Source organism: Limanda limanda, chromosome 13, assembly GCF_963576545.1.
Source record: "Limanda limanda chromosome 13, fLimLim1.1, whole genome shotgun sequence".
In the NCBI taxonomy this organism is placed as follows: Eukaryota; Metazoa; Chordata; class Actinopteri; order Pleuronectiformes; family Pleuronectidae; genus Limanda; species Limanda limanda.
In genome coordinates, this window is record NC_083648.1 from 7,379,332 (window position 1) to 7,397,930 (window position 18,599).

At 42.3% G+C, this 18,599-nt stretch overlaps 2 protein-coding genes across 3 annotated transcripts; one reads left to right on the plus strand and one right to left on the minus strand.

The window, feature by feature from the left end:
- The first annotated feature begins 1,929 nt into the window (after nucleotides 1-1,929).
- Nucleotides 1,930-10,399, plus strand: dcaf8 (DDB1 and CUL4 associated factor 8). 2 transcript variants are annotated; one of them, XM_061083904.1, is made up of 13 exons: nucleotides 1,930-2,156; nucleotides 2,545-2,618; nucleotides 2,728-2,829; nucleotides 4,377-5,035; nucleotides 5,505-5,645; nucleotides 5,754-5,848; nucleotides 6,241-6,351; nucleotides 6,455-6,585; nucleotides 7,007-7,114; nucleotides 7,246-7,376; nucleotides 7,514-7,633; nucleotides 7,877-7,993; nucleotides 8,337-10,399. In XM_061083904.1, the coding sequence occupies exons 2-13, from the start codon at nucleotides 2,582-2,584 to the stop codon at nucleotides 8,442-8,444; spliced, it is 1,860 nt and encodes a 619-aa protein (XP_060939887.1). In that variant the 5' UTR covers nucleotides 1,930-2,156; nucleotides 2,545-2,581; the 3' UTR covers nucleotides 8,445-10,399. The 2 variants fall into 2 exon arrangements, with proteins under 2 accessions (XP_060939887.1, XP_060939888.1); XM_061083905.1 differs by having other exon boundaries at nucleotides 2,731-2,829.
- A 501-nt stretch (nucleotides 10,400-10,900) lies between these two features.
- ndc1 (NDC1 transmembrane nucleoporin) lies at nucleotides 10,901-18,502 on the minus strand. The gene is made up of 18 exons (XM_061084390.1): nucleotides 18,382-18,502; nucleotides 17,527-17,647; nucleotides 17,346-17,447; nucleotides 16,854-17,028; nucleotides 16,638-16,764; nucleotides 16,378-16,486; nucleotides 16,141-16,192; nucleotides 15,902-16,034; nucleotides 15,418-15,510; nucleotides 15,235-15,316; nucleotides 14,989-15,150; nucleotides 14,518-14,778; nucleotides 14,155-14,270; nucleotides 13,365-13,415; nucleotides 12,444-12,507; nucleotides 12,253-12,353; nucleotides 11,787-11,947; nucleotides 10,901-11,701 (listed from the first exon to the last, which is right to left on the minus strand). The coding sequence occupies exons 1-18, from the start codon at nucleotides 18,418-18,420 to the stop codon at nucleotides 11,638-11,640; spliced, it is 2,013 nt and encodes a 670-aa protein (XP_060940373.1). The 5' UTR covers nucleotides 18,421-18,502; the 3' UTR covers nucleotides 10,901-11,637.
- Between the last annotated feature and the right edge of the window lie 97 nt (nucleotides 18,503-18,599).

Below are 18,599 nucleotides of genomic sequence, written 5' to 3' on the forward strand. Positions count from 1 at the left end.
CACTATAATGCCAATATAATTTTTGCAAAGATATTATTTATCTATATATTGCCAATTCCAATCCTTAGTCGCCCTTTGTGCTGACTCAACACAACTTAGAAGCTGTTGAGTCTTTATATATATATTGTACAAACTGGCTAATGTGTACAACTTCAAGCAGGGTTGTGTCTTCACTTTGTCGTCCCTACAGGCAAGATACCCTACAGGTGTATTGTTACCCTGCTGGAAACAAATGCAAACACAAACGCAGGCCCATTCAGTGAAGATAGTCTAATGATAAATAAACAGGCTTTCATGTAGATGCGAGGACAAGCTGGCGGGCAGGATTACAGGCAGGTAAACATCCAGGCAGTTACACAATACAGCTAATAGACACAAAAGGTTCATTTGGTCTGTTAGTGGCTGGTCTATTAGTGTTCTTAGGTAGAATCAAGAGGCACTTGTTTATTCTGTTGTGTTGATTCTTTGTTGTCGCTAGAAGTTCAGATGCACTTGTCCAATACTATTTTAACCTCAGCATCTCGGGTTCAAAATTTGTAAAATTATACATTATATATATATATATAGTGTTGTTATCATTTTTTAGTCAATTGAAATAAATCCTGAACTGAACAATTTTGGGTTGTTTTGTGTCTGTATAGGCCTACTATAAAAAGCACTTAGCATTTTTAATTTTGGTACTTGTACTTTTACTTTTGATACTTAAGTACATTTCAACACCAGATACTTTTGATACTTAAGTACATTTAATATGAGCAACTCTAAGACTTGTACTCAAGTCATTTTCTGACGGGTGACTTTTACTTTTACCGGAGTCACTTTCAAGTAAGATATCTGTACTTTTACTCAAGTATGGCTTCCAAGTACTTTATACACCACTGGACATTTGTCTTTTCATTACAAACAAATAAGTCTGATGAACTTGTCCTTGGGCTTTCATTAGATCAACTTCCAATTCTGTGAATGTAATCTCAACAAGATGGAGGTATAAACTACCTCGGTATATATGATTTCATCACATGGTGTGACTGTAGCGTGGCATGACATTTTGATGATTCGCCAAAAAATAGGGATTTATTATAACACCGCTGTGCATTGTTCTTTCAGCCTCAATCCTCATTCACACATTCACAGTCCCGCCCTGATCAGATCCATATCAATATTGACTCATCATTACAGCGCCACCTGCTGGCTACAGGAAGTGACAGTTTGCAGTTTGCTCTAATGTCACAGTGTCAGTGATGTTAGAATCCATTGATGTCTTAGATGCAAAGATGAAAGATTTATACGATCTGAAGAGAGAAACAAGTGTTTTTGACCTGAACAGATCTATTAGTCTAGTATAGTGCTAGCGATAGCACCACCTACTGTCAAAAGGAGGTAAAAATCGTTTTAGAACTAAATTCGATTAAGATAAAGTTTTCACTGATTATGTGCCATAAAATATTGTAACGAATCCTTTAAGTCCTCTTAGGGAATCAAAATGGGCAGAAAAACATTAAAGGTTCAGTGTGTAAGATTTGGGTGAATTTGCATAAATTAAATATGAAACATGAAAGAGAACCTGTGGCAGCCTTCAGTTGTTATAGAAACTCAGAAGTTGTTAAGTTTGTCCAGTGTGGACGTCTGTAAATAAAAACATGGCGGCCTCCGTAGAGAGGACCCACTCCTAATGTTAATAAAGTATTTAAATATAAAGGAGCCATTATATAATAAAGAAAACAACAATTTGTACAATTTAGATAAAACACACATTGGTGAAAGCATCCCCAGGATTATTTAATATTAAATTTCTGCCAATATATCCCTTTCACCTGAACCTTTAACTGTAGTAATAGGCTACTGGTGGTGTTAGCATCGCTAGCATGCTATCCTCTGTCAACTTCCGGTGGAGAGAAAAGCGACGCGAGCACCACACCGGAAGTGAAAGAGGGGAATAAAGAAGCTGAAGCGTCAAAACATAAACAGAAAGCAGCGCTGGAGCTTGTGTGGGACTCGTGTGGGACACGCTGAAACCCTCTGTCCTCATGTCGTGTGTCCCCCGGGACACTTTCCCCAGCGGAGGGCCCTAGCTGAGCCGCTGGACACACACACACACCTGCGGGACACATTCAAGGGACGAGAACACACACAAGTCGTCGGGCCTTCGAGCGGAGGTAACGCTAGCCTGCTCGTTAGCCTAGCTTGTTAGCATTGCGTGTTAGCATTGAGTGTTAGCATTGCTAGCTCCTCCACGACCAGCTGTTCGGTTGTCAAGCGGAACTGACAGACCTGATCTGACATTTGTTAGCCGCCAGCGATGCTAGTTAGAATTAGCCGCGGTGAATCGTTTAAAAACGGGCCTGGAAGCAAGCTAGCAAGTTTGTTGACGTAGTTGTGTGCAGCTAGTGACGTTAGCCTGGAACCTCAGCACACTGTTGTTGTTGTCGTCATCGGGTGCAAAGCAGCCATCTCGAATTACTTACGTGTTTAATCTTAGCACCTTAACGAGCACCCTGCGTGTTGTGTGTGTGTTTGTGTTGTGTTTGTGTGCGACCCCCACAGGTGCTGCCTCGGGTCCACGCAGGACCAAGGGGACAGGATGGCCGAGGGTGACGGCAAACCCACTGCGCTGAACGGTAAAGGATCTACACACACACCCCCTCCCTCTCCCGGAGGAGCACTGGGTTGTTATTGTGTTGATGTTTTGATTTTCCCAGCTGACTGTTCGTTGTGTTTCGCTCGCAGTAGGTTCCTCTGAGGACAAGGAGCCCGGAGGAGGAGATCAACACAAGGAGGGAGATGCCTCCGGAAGCAATGAAGGACAAACACAGGCTTCTTCTCAAGATGGTAACGTCACCTCCTGGAAACTCCTGATGCTCTGTAGTGGATCATTTGACTATGTTTTTAAATACCTACAACTAGGGTTGCAAAATTCCGGGAATATTCAAAGTTGGAAACTTTTCATGGGAATTAACGGGAATTAACGGGAATATACGGGAATTAACGGGAATAAACGGGAATTAACGGGAATAAACTGGAAATGTTGTGGGTAATTTATACTAACTGTATTTACCTTGTCATATACAGACATAAATATAAACATTTTGTTGTGTCATAGGCTGATTTGAGCCCTGAGGAAACTTTGGGCACTTGACTATACGCTTCTGCATCGTTGTGTCATTCTTAACATAGGTCTTTGCACAGTATTTGCAAATGTACACAGCCTTTCCTTCTACATTGGATGAGGTGAAATGTCTCCACACATGAGATAGTGCACGTGGTATTGTTCGGTAGAATAAGATGAGAAAAAAGTTTGTAAAAAAACACTGATGCAATGCCAGAGATATAAATAGTTAGCCAAACAATTGCAATTGTCTGTAAACATATTTTACAATTGATGGATAAATTAATGGAAATAGGCTAGATGAACAGATGAACAATCCTCAATCAGCATGCTAATATATTTTCCTCAGTAATATCATCGAAATTTACCTGACTCGTCCTGCACACTACAGCAGGCCTCAATAGCCCTGCTGTAGAGTGAAGGATGCTGGGAGTTATCTGTGCATGTGATGGAAGAATGCACAGTGGAGGGTTGAAACTCAACGTGCAGCGTGTGCTGCATTCCATACATCTTTAAAATAGAGTTTTGTATGATGTTTTTATTGCTCAGCGTTTAATTTGCGTAGTTTTTTTTTTTCAAAATTCCCGAGCTAAACTTCCCATGGAAATTTACCGGAAACTTTCCGCCCCTTTGCAACCCTGCCTACAACTTATAGAATGGATATTTATTAACCCCGGGGATCCTCATTCGGGTGTAACTTATTTTATTCAACTGATATTCACCATCTAGTCCTATATTCGAAAACATTTAAAGGTTCAGTGTGTAGAATTTAGTGACATCTAGTGGTGAAGTTGCATGTTGCAGCTGAAGATAGATAGATAGATAGATAGATAGATAGATAGATAGATAGATAGATAGATAGATTACTTTATTCATCCCCGAAGGGAAATTAAGTCGTCATAGCAGCCGGTATATTTGAATACAATAAAATACAATACAATAGAATAAAAAAACAAATATTGAGGTAGAAAAAAATAAAAACAGAAACACAAGATAAATAGGTAGATAAGTTGCAGTGGCAAATGATGGTAATAGTACTGATGATATGATGGTAATGTTATTGTTAGACAGTATATAAAAATAGTATATATAGTATATAATATAACATAATATATAAACATCCTCCCTCCCCCTCTTCCAAACATAAGAGAAACTGTGGAAAACCCCAAAAGGTTTCAGATGAAACACGACACTGAAAACAACCTTTTGTTGAATCTCCCAATGAGACAGTGTTGTCCTAACCTTATTCTCCTTTTCCCTATTTCGGTAGCTCCCAAGGAAACAGGCGAGGCGTCTGGAGACAAGCCTACGCCAGGTGTGGAAGGAGAGACGGGCACAAATGGCGAGGAGGAAGAGGAAGACACAGACAGCATGGATGGCAGCGGCCGCTACTCCCTGACCGAGGACGGGGAAAGAGAGAGTGAGGGAGGCAGACACGAGAGGGCAAAGGACAAAGACGGTCGTAAAAGGGCAGCAAGAAAGAGAAATAGACCCGGCGGTGGCAACAACCACTCCTCCAGCTCGGACGAGGATGACGACGAGGACGAAGAGGAACATAAAGATGATGACGAGGAGGACGATGATGATGACGACGACGACGATGAGGCCATGGAAGCGTGGATGGGAGCAGAGCTCTGTGAACTTCGTGGGCCTATTTGGCGGTCTGTGCCCTCACTGCTCTCCAGGGAGATCGGCCGGGACTCGCACCAGTTTGTGCGTCGTGTGTGCGCCGCCCGAGGCCTGGTGCAGCGGCTGGAGCTGCAGGGTCGCCTGGAGAAGCACACGGGCTGCGTCAACACGCTGCACTTCAACCCCTCGGGCACTCGCCTGGCGTCGGGCAGCGACGACCTGCGGGTTGTGATCTGGAACTGGGCCATCCGCCACCCGGTGCTGGAGTTTGACAGCGGTCACAAGAGCAACGTCTTTCAGGTAAGGGAAATCCACAAATTCATCTTCAATCATTTGTTAGTCAGTCAAATGTCCCAAAACATTTATTGACCATCACAATATTGCACTACTAATATTTACTGTTCATCATTTTCTTTGATAAATTAAATGAATAATTTATTTATACTTGAATACTCTCTGAATTTTCAGGCAGTAAAGTAATGGACTAAAGGCACTAAAGAGCAAAAATGAAGATTACAATGCAGTGGCTAGATTATTACCACAGAGACAAACTACTTCCATTGTGCTTTATAATAATTTGAACCTCTTAAGAGCAAAGATGAAAACAGACAAAGCACTAGATTGGAGAAATTGAATTCAAGGTAAAGAACATTGTAAATTTGATTAAACACCAAGGGTTATTCATTATCTCATATGGTCGGCACTATATGATGAAGATTGGAGACACAGATGAAAATTAGTTTTTTGTTCCTGCCCTTAATGAACACAGGCCAAGTTCCTGCCTCACAGCGGAGACTCCACGCTGGCCATGTGTGCTCGGGACGGTCAGATCCGAGTGGCCGAGCTGTCGGCCACGCAGCGCTGCAAGAACACCAAACGGGTGGCCCAGCACAAAGGGGCAGCACACAAGGTGGGTGTTGGTACTGCATGTGTGAAGTCAAGAGTTTATACATTATACTCTGTTGGCCTGTTAATGAAGTACATTCTCTGCCATGATTGTGGGATTTTATTATTTCAGCTGGCCCTCGAGCCAGACTCGCCCTGCTCTTTCCTGTCTGCCGGAGAGGACGCTGTGGTGTTTGGAATCGACCTGCGTCTCGACCGACCTGCCAAGTGAGTGGTGGCAGTATTGAAGTTATTAAACTCTAAAGTTTATCGACCAAATGGAGTGAGAACTAGTCAAAAATGTACACATTGTTTAGTAGATGGACAAAAAGGCACAATTAAGTTACAATAGAGCAATAGAGCACTCTGAGGCAAATAACAGTTCAGTTTAGCATAGAATTATTTATGCTGACAATTATGAGTTTTAATTGCTTTGTAGTGGTTGCTTTGTAGTGGTAAATATTCTGTCTTTTAGTCAGTGAGCATCCGCCTCTAAACATCTTCCTCTGTCATGTTTCCTCTGTTTTCTAAACTATGTCGTCTTGATTTTTGAGACTTTGTCCGTTCACCTCCGCTCACGCCCACTTTTCCTTCTGCTTCTCTTTTATTCTGTGTGGCAGTAAACTGGCGGTTGTAAAGGAGGGAGATAAAAAAGTTGGTCTGTACACCATCTACGTCAACCCAGCAAAGACACAACAGTTTGCTGTGGGCGGGAGGGATCAGTACGTCAGGTAGGAAACCAGCGTCTTCGTTTTAATGCTCCTCATTTTAATTATAATACAAATAGGTTGCAATTTATAGACGTTAATCCTCTTCTTTTTTGACTCTCTGTAGGATCTATGACCAGAGGAAGATTAACGAGAACGATAACAATGGCGTACTCAAAAAGTTTTGTCCTTCACATTTGGTTTCCAGCGAGTCCAAAACCAACATAACCTGCCTGGTGTACAGTCACGATGGCACAGGTAAATCAATGCATTATGAAAACACGATAAGAAACACTTAAATTATGAAATTAATTCAAAAACACTTGCATTGCATTTTCCCTGTCACAAGCACATGTGATATCCCTGTGGCAGGGTTTTTATTTTCTTGTTATTTCTATAATCCAGTTTCAAACATTTTTATTGAATGTTATTGTCCTTGTCCTGTAATTTCTCTTTCGGTTATGAGCATATCTTATCTTATTTATTTAAAATAACAAGGCCTGTACTTGATGCCTGACAGAACGACCTCTATCAAGATAAAACACTTCAATGTACAACCTGCTCTTGGAAAAACAAGATTATTTGATTGTTTTTTTTATTACTTTAAGATCCACCAACCTTCATTTATGACATTAGAATAAATTAATGAAATGACTGTTGGATCCTTTTCTCCGTCCAGAGCTCCTGGTCAGTTACAACGATGAGGACATTTACCTGTTTGACGCCAACCACAGCGACGGCGCCGACTACATCAGGAGATACAAGGGACACCGCAACAACGCCACAGGTGCTCATCACATCCAGTCTGCTAAAAATCTCATTTAGTCTGATTTAGTTGAATTTCACAAACATGAGTCCTTCAGCTGGACGTTATTCTTCTTTTCATGACCCTCTCCCTTCATCACCTCTTCCTCACAGTGAAGGGAGTGAACTTCTACGGGCCGAGCAGCGAGTTCGTGGTCAGCGGCAGCGACTGCGGCCACATCTACCTGTGGGACAAGAACTCTGCACGGATCGTCCAGTTCATGGAGGGAGACCGAGGAGGAGTGGTCAGTCAAAGAGAGACACGGATGATAGAATATGGAAATTGAGGAAACACGTCTTCCTACTTTCGGTTCGTCTATTTTTTCCGAGTCATTTCCTGCTCAGACATTTAACTTCTTCTCTCTCTTCTCAACAAACCCAGGTGAACTGTTTGGAGCCTCATCCCCATTTGCCTGGTATGGCCACCAGTGGGTTGGACCACGACATCAAACTGTGGGCCCCCACGGCGGAAAGTCCCACAGGACTCAAGGGTCTCAAGGAGGTATTTTACTCTTTTCTATTCTGTTACTGTCTCTGTTACCAGTACATTTTCCCCACAAGGGAAGCAGGGAGGTGTCTCTGATGTCTTATTCCAATTTGTTTAGTGTCTTAACTGTCACATGTTTACGTATATTGAAGTAATTTCCACATTTCTTTATATCTAATACTGCTGATGTGGAACATGCAGAGTCTTGTTTAAGACATTGAAACCCCTCTAATCAAGGATTGATTGTGTTTTGCTCAGGTGATGAAGAAGAACAAGCGGGATCGCGATGAAGACAGCGTGCGCCACGGCGACCAGTACGACACCCAGCTGCTGTGGTTCCTAATGAGACACATGAGGAACAGACGGCCCACGAGGGTGAGCGCTCAAACTCTGGAAACATTCATCATGTTCTGGGTTGTGGAGATGAAATGTCCAAGGCAGGGTCCAACAAAGGGACCACAGCAGATGCATTATGGGAGATGTAGTGTTTTCTAGAGTAAAGGTTAAGATTTTGCAGGTTTAACAGCTTTATTTTTTACCTTTGGTATCTTGATTTTTTAACTTAAACTTCTTCCTTGTGTCTTATTGGCTTCACTGCTTCAAAACGTCTGAGTCTATAAGTTTTGAGAAGACGTGCACAGATGCATGTTTCCTCTTCTGATGTATTCATGAGCTTTAATAGTTGTAATATTCACTCTTCCTCTTTGTCTTGATGCAGACTCGTCGTGAGGGCGCGGACCCCGACTCAGACGAGTCCTGGAGCTCTCCAGATTCCTCTGATGAAGAGGAGGGAGGTCCAGACCATGTCCAGTGCATGTCCTCCTGAGCCACACGCACACACACACACAGACACACACACACACACACACACACACACACACACACATATTCTTTATTGCCCTTGAATTGATGCACAAAGGCAAGCACTATTGACACACTGGCACACTCAAACACTTTTGGGTGTTTTGTTTTACACACTCTCACACAGGCAAACATTTACATTTACCTAGATACGCTGTGGAAGCAGTGACAGATGTGTTGACGCCTGGTTTCCCAGCAGCTCAGCGTGTGCACCCAGCGACCTGGCGCTGCACGCACAACCCTCCTGAATCCCCAAATAGGAGAATTGTAACAAAGAGGTTTAGAGATTGCTCACGTCCCTATAAACCACTCGGAGGCCCCCGGCTTGTCCATAGATCATCAATCTGCTCCCGTCAGCCCCAGATCTATGTCACCGTGCGTGTTTGGAGACAAGCACCTCGGACTTCACGCACCTGCTAGTCAGCCACACATCACCAGCACCCGATCCCTCCTCCTCTCTTAGGCCTTTTCTTTGCTTTTCAGTGGAGATGATGAAGAGGGATTCTGCAGAGAGGAAGAGTGAAGGCTCGCACCCTCAAAACCATCCCCGAAATGTGACTTCCTTTAACTTTTGAAGTTTGAGAGAGGGAAACCCCCCACCCCCCCGGTGGCCCTCACTGCAGCGCCCCAGACCCAAACTGGTTTCTGGCCTGGAGCTTTGAGCAATTAATCGCATTTGTCCCACGTTTGCTCCCAGAGGACGACTCAATCTGGACATGCTGCCTCCCATCCTCACCCCGTTGCCCCTTAGTCCCCCCCCCCTCACTACTGACTGCACTACGAATCAGGGAGGCTCTAGTTTGAGACGTCGACAAATCATGCACTGAGGGTTTAATATTTTTCGGAGAGGGCGGGGACTGTTGCCTTGTATCTCGTTTGAAAATTTACAGTCGAGTTTATTCCTTTTTAGTTTACTTTTGAGGGGGTATTTTTGCACTTTGGCATTTCTCGACTGAGGAAGAGGAGGTTTCCTTTTTGCTTCCACCAGCCTCTCCTCCTCCTTCCTCCTCCTCTTCTTCCCACTCGCTCTCCATCCCGACCCCCGTGTTTGACAGCAAATCTTAAGTTCCTCTATCTCGCTGAGCATGACAACGGAGAAGTAGCCGGCATTCAGCATGTGCGTAGGAAAACAAGGACTGGGTTTGAGCCGACCTGGATCAATCGCAATTGAAACACTGCCTACGAGCCAGTTGAGACTGGAGTGAAAATGCCAAAAGTCTCCAATCAGTTGCAGAGTGATATATTTTCAGAGAAATTTGCGAGTGGAAACTTCAATCTGTGCCGTTATGACCATCGGCTCGAAGAGGGGGGGGGGGGCAGGGGTCGGCAGGGTCGATACGCTTGCCAGTCATTTGTTGTGTGAGAGCGATAAAGTCCAGCTTTTCTCATTTTCTATGAGAACTCTAGCTAGTTGAATTTATATGTACATATATAAATATATATTAAAACTGTAAAGAAAAAAAAATACTTTAGCAAATGCTGTTTGACTTCAAAGAAGAAACAAAGTTGAAATCATTTGATTGGTATTGAAGCAGAGGTTTATATTCTTTATGAGGACAAAGTACTTTTAAATTCCAGAGAAAACTAAAAGACTTGAGGCACCGTGTTTTTCCCGAAACGAATCCTCGTCTGTTGATGAACAGTCATTGTCATTTCTAGTATTGAAGTTTTGATTCTCTTTCTCATCCCCCCCGTCCCCCACCAAGAAAAAACAGTATTTTCCTTTCTATATCTTAATCCATCATTTGAAACGGTTCCATCCAGAATTTTCCCACAGGCTATTTTTGGCATCTTGTATTCATCATAAGGCTTTTGATGGACATTTTCTTCCACCACTGCCTAATGTTGCATTCAAACAGTTCAGTTGGAAATATGTACGATTCGTGCAATAAACAAAAAGACAGTGCTCTTGATGTCGCAGTCGTCTCATGGTCTCGTTCTTTTATTTTCAACTTACCCAGTTGTTGCTTGACAAATGTGGTCGCGAGAGTTTCTGTTCTTTAACTGTTGAGACTTTTATCATCAATTTTCAGATATAGTTAAGTGCTGAATCTAAACAAATGGCGATCAACTGTGTTTTAAGGATGAATTAAAAAGTTAAATCTCAGTGGAGCACATTCCTCCACCACCAGTCCACCTTGAATCAATCAGGTTGCACCAAAGTGCACTATCATAAATATCAGTCAGCAACCTGGAGAATTTGTTAATCATATATCGGTGGCTTCAGTTTTGATTTAAAAGTTCCCTTTAACTTCTCACATCTCAATCTTCCCATGACCTCTTGCATTACTTCCTTCGATTGTGTAAAAAAGCTGTCGTAAAACTTAATATATATATATTGTTAAGACACTCAGAGGAGCAGTTACCTTCATTTATGATGGAAATATTTTCTACATTCATGGACATAAACCTGACACGTGATTTTCTAATGAAGTTTTTATTCAAGAAGTCTCCGAGTGAAAACTCAAACTCATGTAGGCAGTAACTCAACTGTAACCAGTCACAACCAAACCAGTCAATAAACAGACAAAGAACAGCCTCCTTTCATATCAACAAAACTGACAAACACGTGATCTGAAAATTTAATGTGATGCTTTTCCTAGATTCACAACCTGGACTGATGAACACAACTCCCCTGGATGAACACAACCAGATCAGATAGAACACAAGTCGGATGCCTGTGAACTGAAGAGATCTCAAACATATTTTCCTGCCTTCAACTTTAAACAATGTCGGCCATTTCTTCCATTCCATCCAAAATGTTTAAGGAACTCACAAGCGTATCATTCAAGCACATGTCATGAAACCATTAAGGAGAATAAACAGCCTTTAAAAATTCACCCAAATCAACAAAACTCAAACATTACAGTGATATTATTTTGTAGTACAAATCAACAGGTATCTTTGAGCTGCTGATCCGTGCAGTCGGCTGGTTTCAGTAATCCCGAACAAGAGAGGCGAGTCTTTCTCACTCTGGATTCCTCGTGTACGTAGGAGACGTGAGCGAGCGTGTTGAATACAATCCTCCTGGACATAGTGCATAAATATTAAAAGAGGCACTATCACAGGCTTTCGCTTGTTATCTCATGTAAACCAATGTCTTCACGTCACACTGATAAAGAGTCCAAAAGGCACAGAAGCCACAAGTGTCTGGTGTGTTATTCTTTGTACTCCAGAAACTGCTGCAGTCTTTTCCGGTGCTCAGCCGACATCTGAACAGCACTGATGATTTAACACAGAAATGAGAAATCAATACACATCATTTTTACCATTACAGAAGGTCACATTTTTTTAAAACAGGCCTTACTTTAAGTGGTCTCCAAACGTGGTTGTTATCCTGTAGATGGACGTCTTGAGCGTGGCCCTGAGAGCGAAGCGCAGTGTTTTGTAATTGGAGTCTCCCATGCTGCTGCTCGACCGGAGGGGTTTACTGGAGGCGTGAGGAAGCTTGAAGTGACGGTCTACAGCCTGGGGGGGGGGGAGCAGGACACAACTGTTAATTATATTTACTTTAATGTATAGCACTTACATTTTTTGTTTGTGTGCAAACAATTCAGCAAGTAAAAACCCGTTTGTTTTTGCTTCCTGAACATGTTGCCTCAGCTTCAGTATCTGCAGGAGCTATTTTTATGGCAGGTTGTATGCAGTACACTGAATTGGTCAGTAGGTGTCATCCTCATGCTCTGTTATTTGTCACATAGGCAGCAACTTTCACTCAATGGACACCTGCACATTATTTAAATCACATGTGGGTGCATGGGAAACCAAGTTACCTCTTGCAGGACCAGCATGCAGCCGAGGATGCTGGGTAACGTGGTCTGTACAACCCCAAACTGGTCTTCTGAGAAGGAGGCTTGAACCAGATAAGACAGACCTGGAGGAGGACATTAGGACATAATGAGTGTGTTAGAGATACGAAAGCTGCTTCCACATCAAGTGAAAGAGGTTAAGAAGCTCGTCCTACCTTCTAAAGCCCAGATGTGAGCCTGGCTGTCAGCGAACAGAGCCTGACTCGAGGCCTCAGGAAGCTGCAAGACACAGTGTTAGTGAGCAGGAGACTTTTAATTGATTGTAGATTCAGACTCGGGAATGAGCAAAGTTAATAGTTACCTCCGCCAAGGTGGATATTTATTTACCCTTGTCTGTTTGTATGCAAGATAACGTAAAACCTATTGCACAAATTTCCATGAAAGGACGTGTTATTGATCAGGGAAGAGCCCTTTAAATTCAAGGGCAGATCCAGGAATTTTGTCACTTTCTTTTTCATTGCGAAATCAGGCATTTGCCAATATTTACCTTGATTCCTCATAGAATAATATATGGAAAAATCCAGCACATTAGGAGACAACATTTTTTGAGTATTTTAAAATTTGGTGCAGATCCAAATAAAGACCTGAACCCAGTGGATTTGACTGGTTTCACAGGGAGGCTGTTGGGCCTTGGCGGAGGTACGTGCTCTACTGAGTGTCGTGCTAGTTCTACTTGATTTAGTGAGACTACAACATACATGCATGATTAAAGGAACATACAGAAACACCAAAGAAAAACAGACACACCCACTAGTTTCTACATAAAAAGAAAACATGCAAGTGCAATGTTTGGAAGTGATGAGCCTCACACTTGTGATACGATCACAGAAATAAGATTTCTCAACATTTAAGGAAATAAAAACACCACTTTTAACAACACCATCACATTTAAAGTAATTAGTGAGACTCGTTGTTAGACAGGGAGCTACATTAGTAATGCATGAGATGATTAGGCCTAACCAGGAATTAAAGGGTGAAATGTGCAGGATGGAATTGTTTAAAATTAAATTAAAGAACAGGAATTACTATGCAGGAAGCTCCTCACGAGAAAGCATGCACAGGCAACACATCCTTACCTTGTTAAACAAATACATTATCAGCACCCGCTTTGCCAAGAAATGTTTAACCTGAATGGGACAATTAAGCGAAGAGTTGTTTTGGTGTCAGAGGAAGAAGCCGACACGAGAAGCACAAATCATGGATTTTCACACAAAACAATGATCTCTGAAGCTATTGACTGTAGATAAAGATGGACGACATTTAGAAGTGAAGCCAAATCATATGGATCGCCTCCTGTTGGCTGGCTGCAGTGTAGGTAACCATAAAATCAAATCAAATACAATTTTCTCAGATAAGGTTTGTCATTTTAAGGTCTAATCTCACTGATGCATGTCCAGATGTTCATTTCCGGTAAGTTTGGTTTTAAGTAGTTTTTTGATGCCATGAAACCAAGGTTGAAACATCCTGATTGACATCAGTGACGTATGATTGGTCGAGTGAGTGTGTATTCTTAGGATTTAGATACTGCAGCTCCACACCACAATCCCTTCTGCAAAATCTTCTGCTCCAATTAACTATTAAGTATATTAACATTTCAGCTTAATTTCTATACAACAGGAGAATGAGGAGTCCATCTTTATTAACAGTCTATTTTTAAATAAAAACTGCCTGTCCACCACTGGGACAAAAGGAGTTAGTGCGATTCAGATACGAATGAGGAAAATAATATATGGGTCGAATAGAGGTCTGTCTTTTGACTCTCCCAGGGTTGATAACTGTTAAGTGTGAAAAGCCTTTTGTCAGAAGCAAAGTGTTGAACAGAAAAACAATTACGTCATAAACCGATTCGAAACACGACTACAGTACCTGTTCTTTTCTGTTCTGGAGGAACTGGGCCAGTACACTTGGTTTAGAGGGTTCCTGCTGGGGACTGGGGACTGAGGCAGGAGATGGTGGAGGGGGGCTGCCATTGACCTGTGTATCTAAACCAACACAAAGGATTAAACCACACATGAGAACGAGGAAGCTGGACTCAGACAGGCATCAATCATCCATCTACTACTGAACTGACGCAATGATTCAATGAGCCAACATTCAAGAAGCTCAAAACCTGTGGCTGAAATTAACTAATCAGCTCCTAATCATTTACACTGAAAATATATATACAAAAAGAACACTTGTGGACTGAAATCTCCTTAGCATCATTATGTCATATGAGGCTCCTCTCACCTGTGGAGGTGGACCAGAGTCTTGGCTCCCTCCTCATGATGTGCGGGCTCTGCACCGAGCCGTGCCACGGGGAGCCTTGTTCTACTGGAGCAGTGAGGCGGCGCAGGGCCGGAGAGGAGAAGGGGCTGCCCAGGTCGGGGGTGAAAGGGGCCGTCACAGGACTCTGCTGTACCCCGGCGATGGAGCGGGCAAAGACTGAAGCTGGAGTTTTCATCAGCATATTAGGCCTCGGGGACATGAAATCCTCTGGACCTGAGATTACTTTATAGAGAAATAAAAAGACAGAGATCATTTAGATACATTTTTCACACATTGTTTAGGTTTAAAAAATCCTCAAGATAAGAGATGGTCTATGACTATTTCCTAATTTGTATCAACGACAAACTCTATTGGAATATATGTACTGGTGCTGTACAACAACATATTATACATATGGTATATCGGGCTCTTTACAAGTCAACCAGCACCCACCTGATGTCTCAGATGAAGTCTTCCTCTCACTGCCAGTAGACAGGGACTTAGCCCGGCCATTGGTTGCTACAGTGTCATGATAGTAGACAAGTCTCTGGGTCAGATCAGCCAGCAGAGTCAGACACTCCCGACTGATGGCGTTCCAGTTGTGAGGATGGCCACCTGAGAAAGACGAATGAAACTATATAGTGAATACAGTTTGCTTCTGTTGCAGACAAGGAGCTCTTCCCAGATGATACAACAGACCTGGCTGACTCAGACTGAAGACCTCATAGCGCCGTGATGGGGAGTGTTGAGACAGCAGAGCCAAATCCTGCAGAGCTAGGAACTAAAGTTGGGGAGGGACAAGCGATAAATCATATATTAAGTCATCAGTAAGCACAGCAGAAAAAGTAAACCTGAGAGAATCTATGCGTGTGTTTTACCCACCTTTAATATTATTGGCTTCCTGTCTGTCACAACTTTGGGCAGACACTGGTGGGCTTCTTCAGTAAAAGAAGACTGCACTGGAAAGCTGTACACCTGTAGATAAGAAACCTTTCAAATAACTTATGGCTTCTCAAGAGTCATTTTTTATTGATGAGACTTTTACCACCAACATACAAGTAACCCTTGGACGTGCAAAGCCATGACTCACTGCCCCCTAGTGTCATAATTTAAAGCAAACAAGAGAAGTCTGCCTTGCATCTCAGTATCTCACTATTTTCATGAATTGGCAAAACTGCTGTGCTTTACTTTATAGTGTATGAGGTTTGAGAAGTCACCTCTATCCAGCAGAGGCTCAAGTAAAATAAATGTTGATCCGTTTAAAAATTACACAAATAGAACAGAAAGAATGAAAATTTAACAAAAGCATGCAAAGCAAATCCTCTGCCTTGATTCAATATTAAGTAGATGTATAAAAGAAACATACCTCAGTGACAAAGATCCTAAAGAGCAGCAGTGTGATGTACCACGTAAAGAGGAGGAAGGTGGCACTGATCCACAGCTGGTAGAGCAGGGAGAGGTCCAACAGGCCGGCTATGCTGTCGAGAGGGTGGATGGAGCTGGAGGTCGCACACAAACACATCCATGTAATTCTCCACATCAGTCCACAGAATATTTTTGGGGAATTATATATAAATATTTTTAAAGAGTCCAAAAACTACTGACCTGTTCAAATGGAGATTCAGTGTTTTACAGATCCATACTCTTGGAATGTATCCTGTTAAAATTCAATTAAAGTATTTTATTCCTCTATCAGTAACTTTGTGTAGAAAAGGACAAGAGCAAATGAAAAACAGAGCTCAAGTACGATAACTAAACAATGAATAAAAGTCTATTTGAACCTGAGAGCTTGATCTCATCTCATTGATTTGTGTTACTTCTTTGTAAACAGAGGTCACTCACCCAAAAAGAAATACACAACAATGAAGTTCCTGACAGAGTAAAGTGCTTGAGTGGCGCTGCATTTCACCACCAGAGGCAGCGATCCCTTGAAGCGGAGGTATTTGTATTGCTGAGAAAATAACAGAAGCTGAGTGAACAACAATAACTGAGTGGAACTCAAATAGGACACTGACTTTTATTTTATGATATAATGTATAACTGCGTGCAAACTGTCACAGTACTTGCATCCAAGCATTTCCAGAAAAGAAAATATCCCTTACCTGAACAGTGTGGAAGGAGACATAGTTCATGTTGTGGATCACACCCAATAGACTGTGAGACAATCCAACGAAGGCTCCAGCCAGCAGAAAGACGAGGTGATACTCATTCAGACACATCTGAGGGGAGCTGGCAGTGTTGAACACACATTGAGGCAGTTAGAACATTGCTGATGCATGTCAAACTCAACATGATCTTTATACATGATGGCCGCCTACCCTTCACTCTGCGTACACGTGTAACCAAGTGTCTCATATCTGCCCCCGATGGTGACAGCACAAGACCAGGCCACAACTACTCCCATGATGCAGTGGGCCAAGGAGTTCAGAATCTGACGAGGGTGAAGCAGTTGTCCCAGCAGGGCAATTTTTGAGCATGCGATGGTCGGGATGACTGAAGAGAGACGGAAAAAAGAATGTAAACAAACTTCTACTTCTGTAAAAGAAACTGTTCTCAGACCGTATCAAGGTAAATAACTACAATTTACCTAATTCACTTATATTATATCATTGTACACAAACACTATTTGTCTTTATTGGTAAATTTTAAAATGAAAAAAATTGTATTTCTAGAAGATCTTGGGGATATCACAACTACAGACAGTCATTCATAATTGATTTAAACAATTCATTCCACAAAAACTGATAATACCATACTGTATTAATGTTAATGCATATTCTATAACCTGATGTCTACGCCACGCCCCTCACCTGTATAATACTCCAGGTTCAGGAAGCCCACCATGAGGATCACTCCACACAGCAGGATGAAGGAGAAGATGGCACTCGCACTCGTGAGTAAGGAGAAGCATTCTGCGGGTAGAGAGAGAAGTGTGAGCTTCACACAGTTTCATACACAAGCTCCTGGTCAGATCTTTTTAAATGAACACACCTGATGTCGTGTGGATGGGGTGCAGGAGACTGAACCTGCTGAGGATTACAAAAACTGCCGTGATGGGGGGCAACAGCAGGACAGCCCAGGCAATACTGGCAGCAGCTCTCCAGCAAATCACCTGGACAGAGCAGACAGTTATTATTATTATGAATTACAAAATACACAAGTATTAAAATCACCTTAACAGACATAAAACTGAGGAAATATTTGACTTTTCTTTTTCACCAAAATGCCTTAATCAGATGCATTATCAATTCCTCTAAGTGAGTTATATAAAAGTAATATTACCAGCTTAAATACATTTATACTGACAGAAAAAACTACATTGATTACAATCTACCACATGAGGTAAAATAATGCAGTCATCATAAGGATAATAGCAAACAACCATTTCATAATAAACCTGCAAACCGTCCCAGAATAACATCCAAATACAAACCAGGATAAATATAAACAGGCTTCCAAACACATACACACATCAGATAACGTTCTCATTGGTTATAAATGTGATTATTAGGTCACAAAAGCATTAAATAAAGACCTTAACATCACCAGGGACACACAATGAAGTGTGTGCAAGTTGTGTGTTTGACAAAGCAACACAAACTGAGCGATGCAGCTTTAACAAGATGTGAAAACACTTTTAACACAATAAAACCTCACTTGTCTATAACCTTACTGGTTAATAAATATACAAAACACTCATTATTAAGCTGTTTTCGTCCAGAGTAGCACTATTAGCCTGTTAGCTCACGGAAGCTAGCATAAACACGGATGCTACTTTAGCTAGCACAAGGGAACCGTTTGTGCTAGCCTCAGAGAGGAAATGTTTCCCGGGGAAGAGGCACTCACCTTCCGGATGAACCAGCAGCTCTGCTCCGTGGAGTACATGTCGCTGGGATGAGGAATCGAGCCGAGCACTGGTTTGTACTGGTTCCAGTTCTCCTGCTGTCAAACTGCGGCTCCGCTCGGTTTCTCATATCGCGCCACATGCACTCAAAAGACCTAAGAAGGACCCCGCGCTCATAGCTGCCCGCCTCGCTGCCTGTTGCCAGCTTCACACACCTAAC

Bases quoted from the DNA above. Each gene is read 5' to 3' on its own strand.
- dcaf8 (XM_061083904.1), top strand. From the start codon at position 2,582: ATGGCCGAGGGTGACGGCAAACCCACTGCGCTGAACG. The intron at 7,634-7,876 runs GTATTTTACTCT...TGTTTTGCTCAG, and splicing joins GACTCAAGGGTCTCAAGGAG to GTGATGAAGAAGAACAAGCG. The intron at 7,994-8,336 runs GTGAGCGCTCAA...GTCTTGATGCAG, and splicing joins GGAACAGACGGCCCACGAGG to ACTCGTCGTGAGGGCGCGGA.
- ndc1 (XM_061084390.1), bottom strand. From the start codon at position 18,420: ATGTACTCCACGGAGCAGAGCTGCTGGTTCATCCGGAAG. The intron at 15,317-15,417 runs GTGGGTAAAACA...CCCCAACTTTAG, and splicing joins GGAAGCCAATAATATTAAAG to TTCCTAGCTCTGCAGGATTT. The intron at 14,271-14,517 runs GTGAGAGGAGCC...GTGTTGGTTTAG, and splicing joins ACTCTGGTCCACCTCCACAG to ATACACAGGTCAATGGCAGC.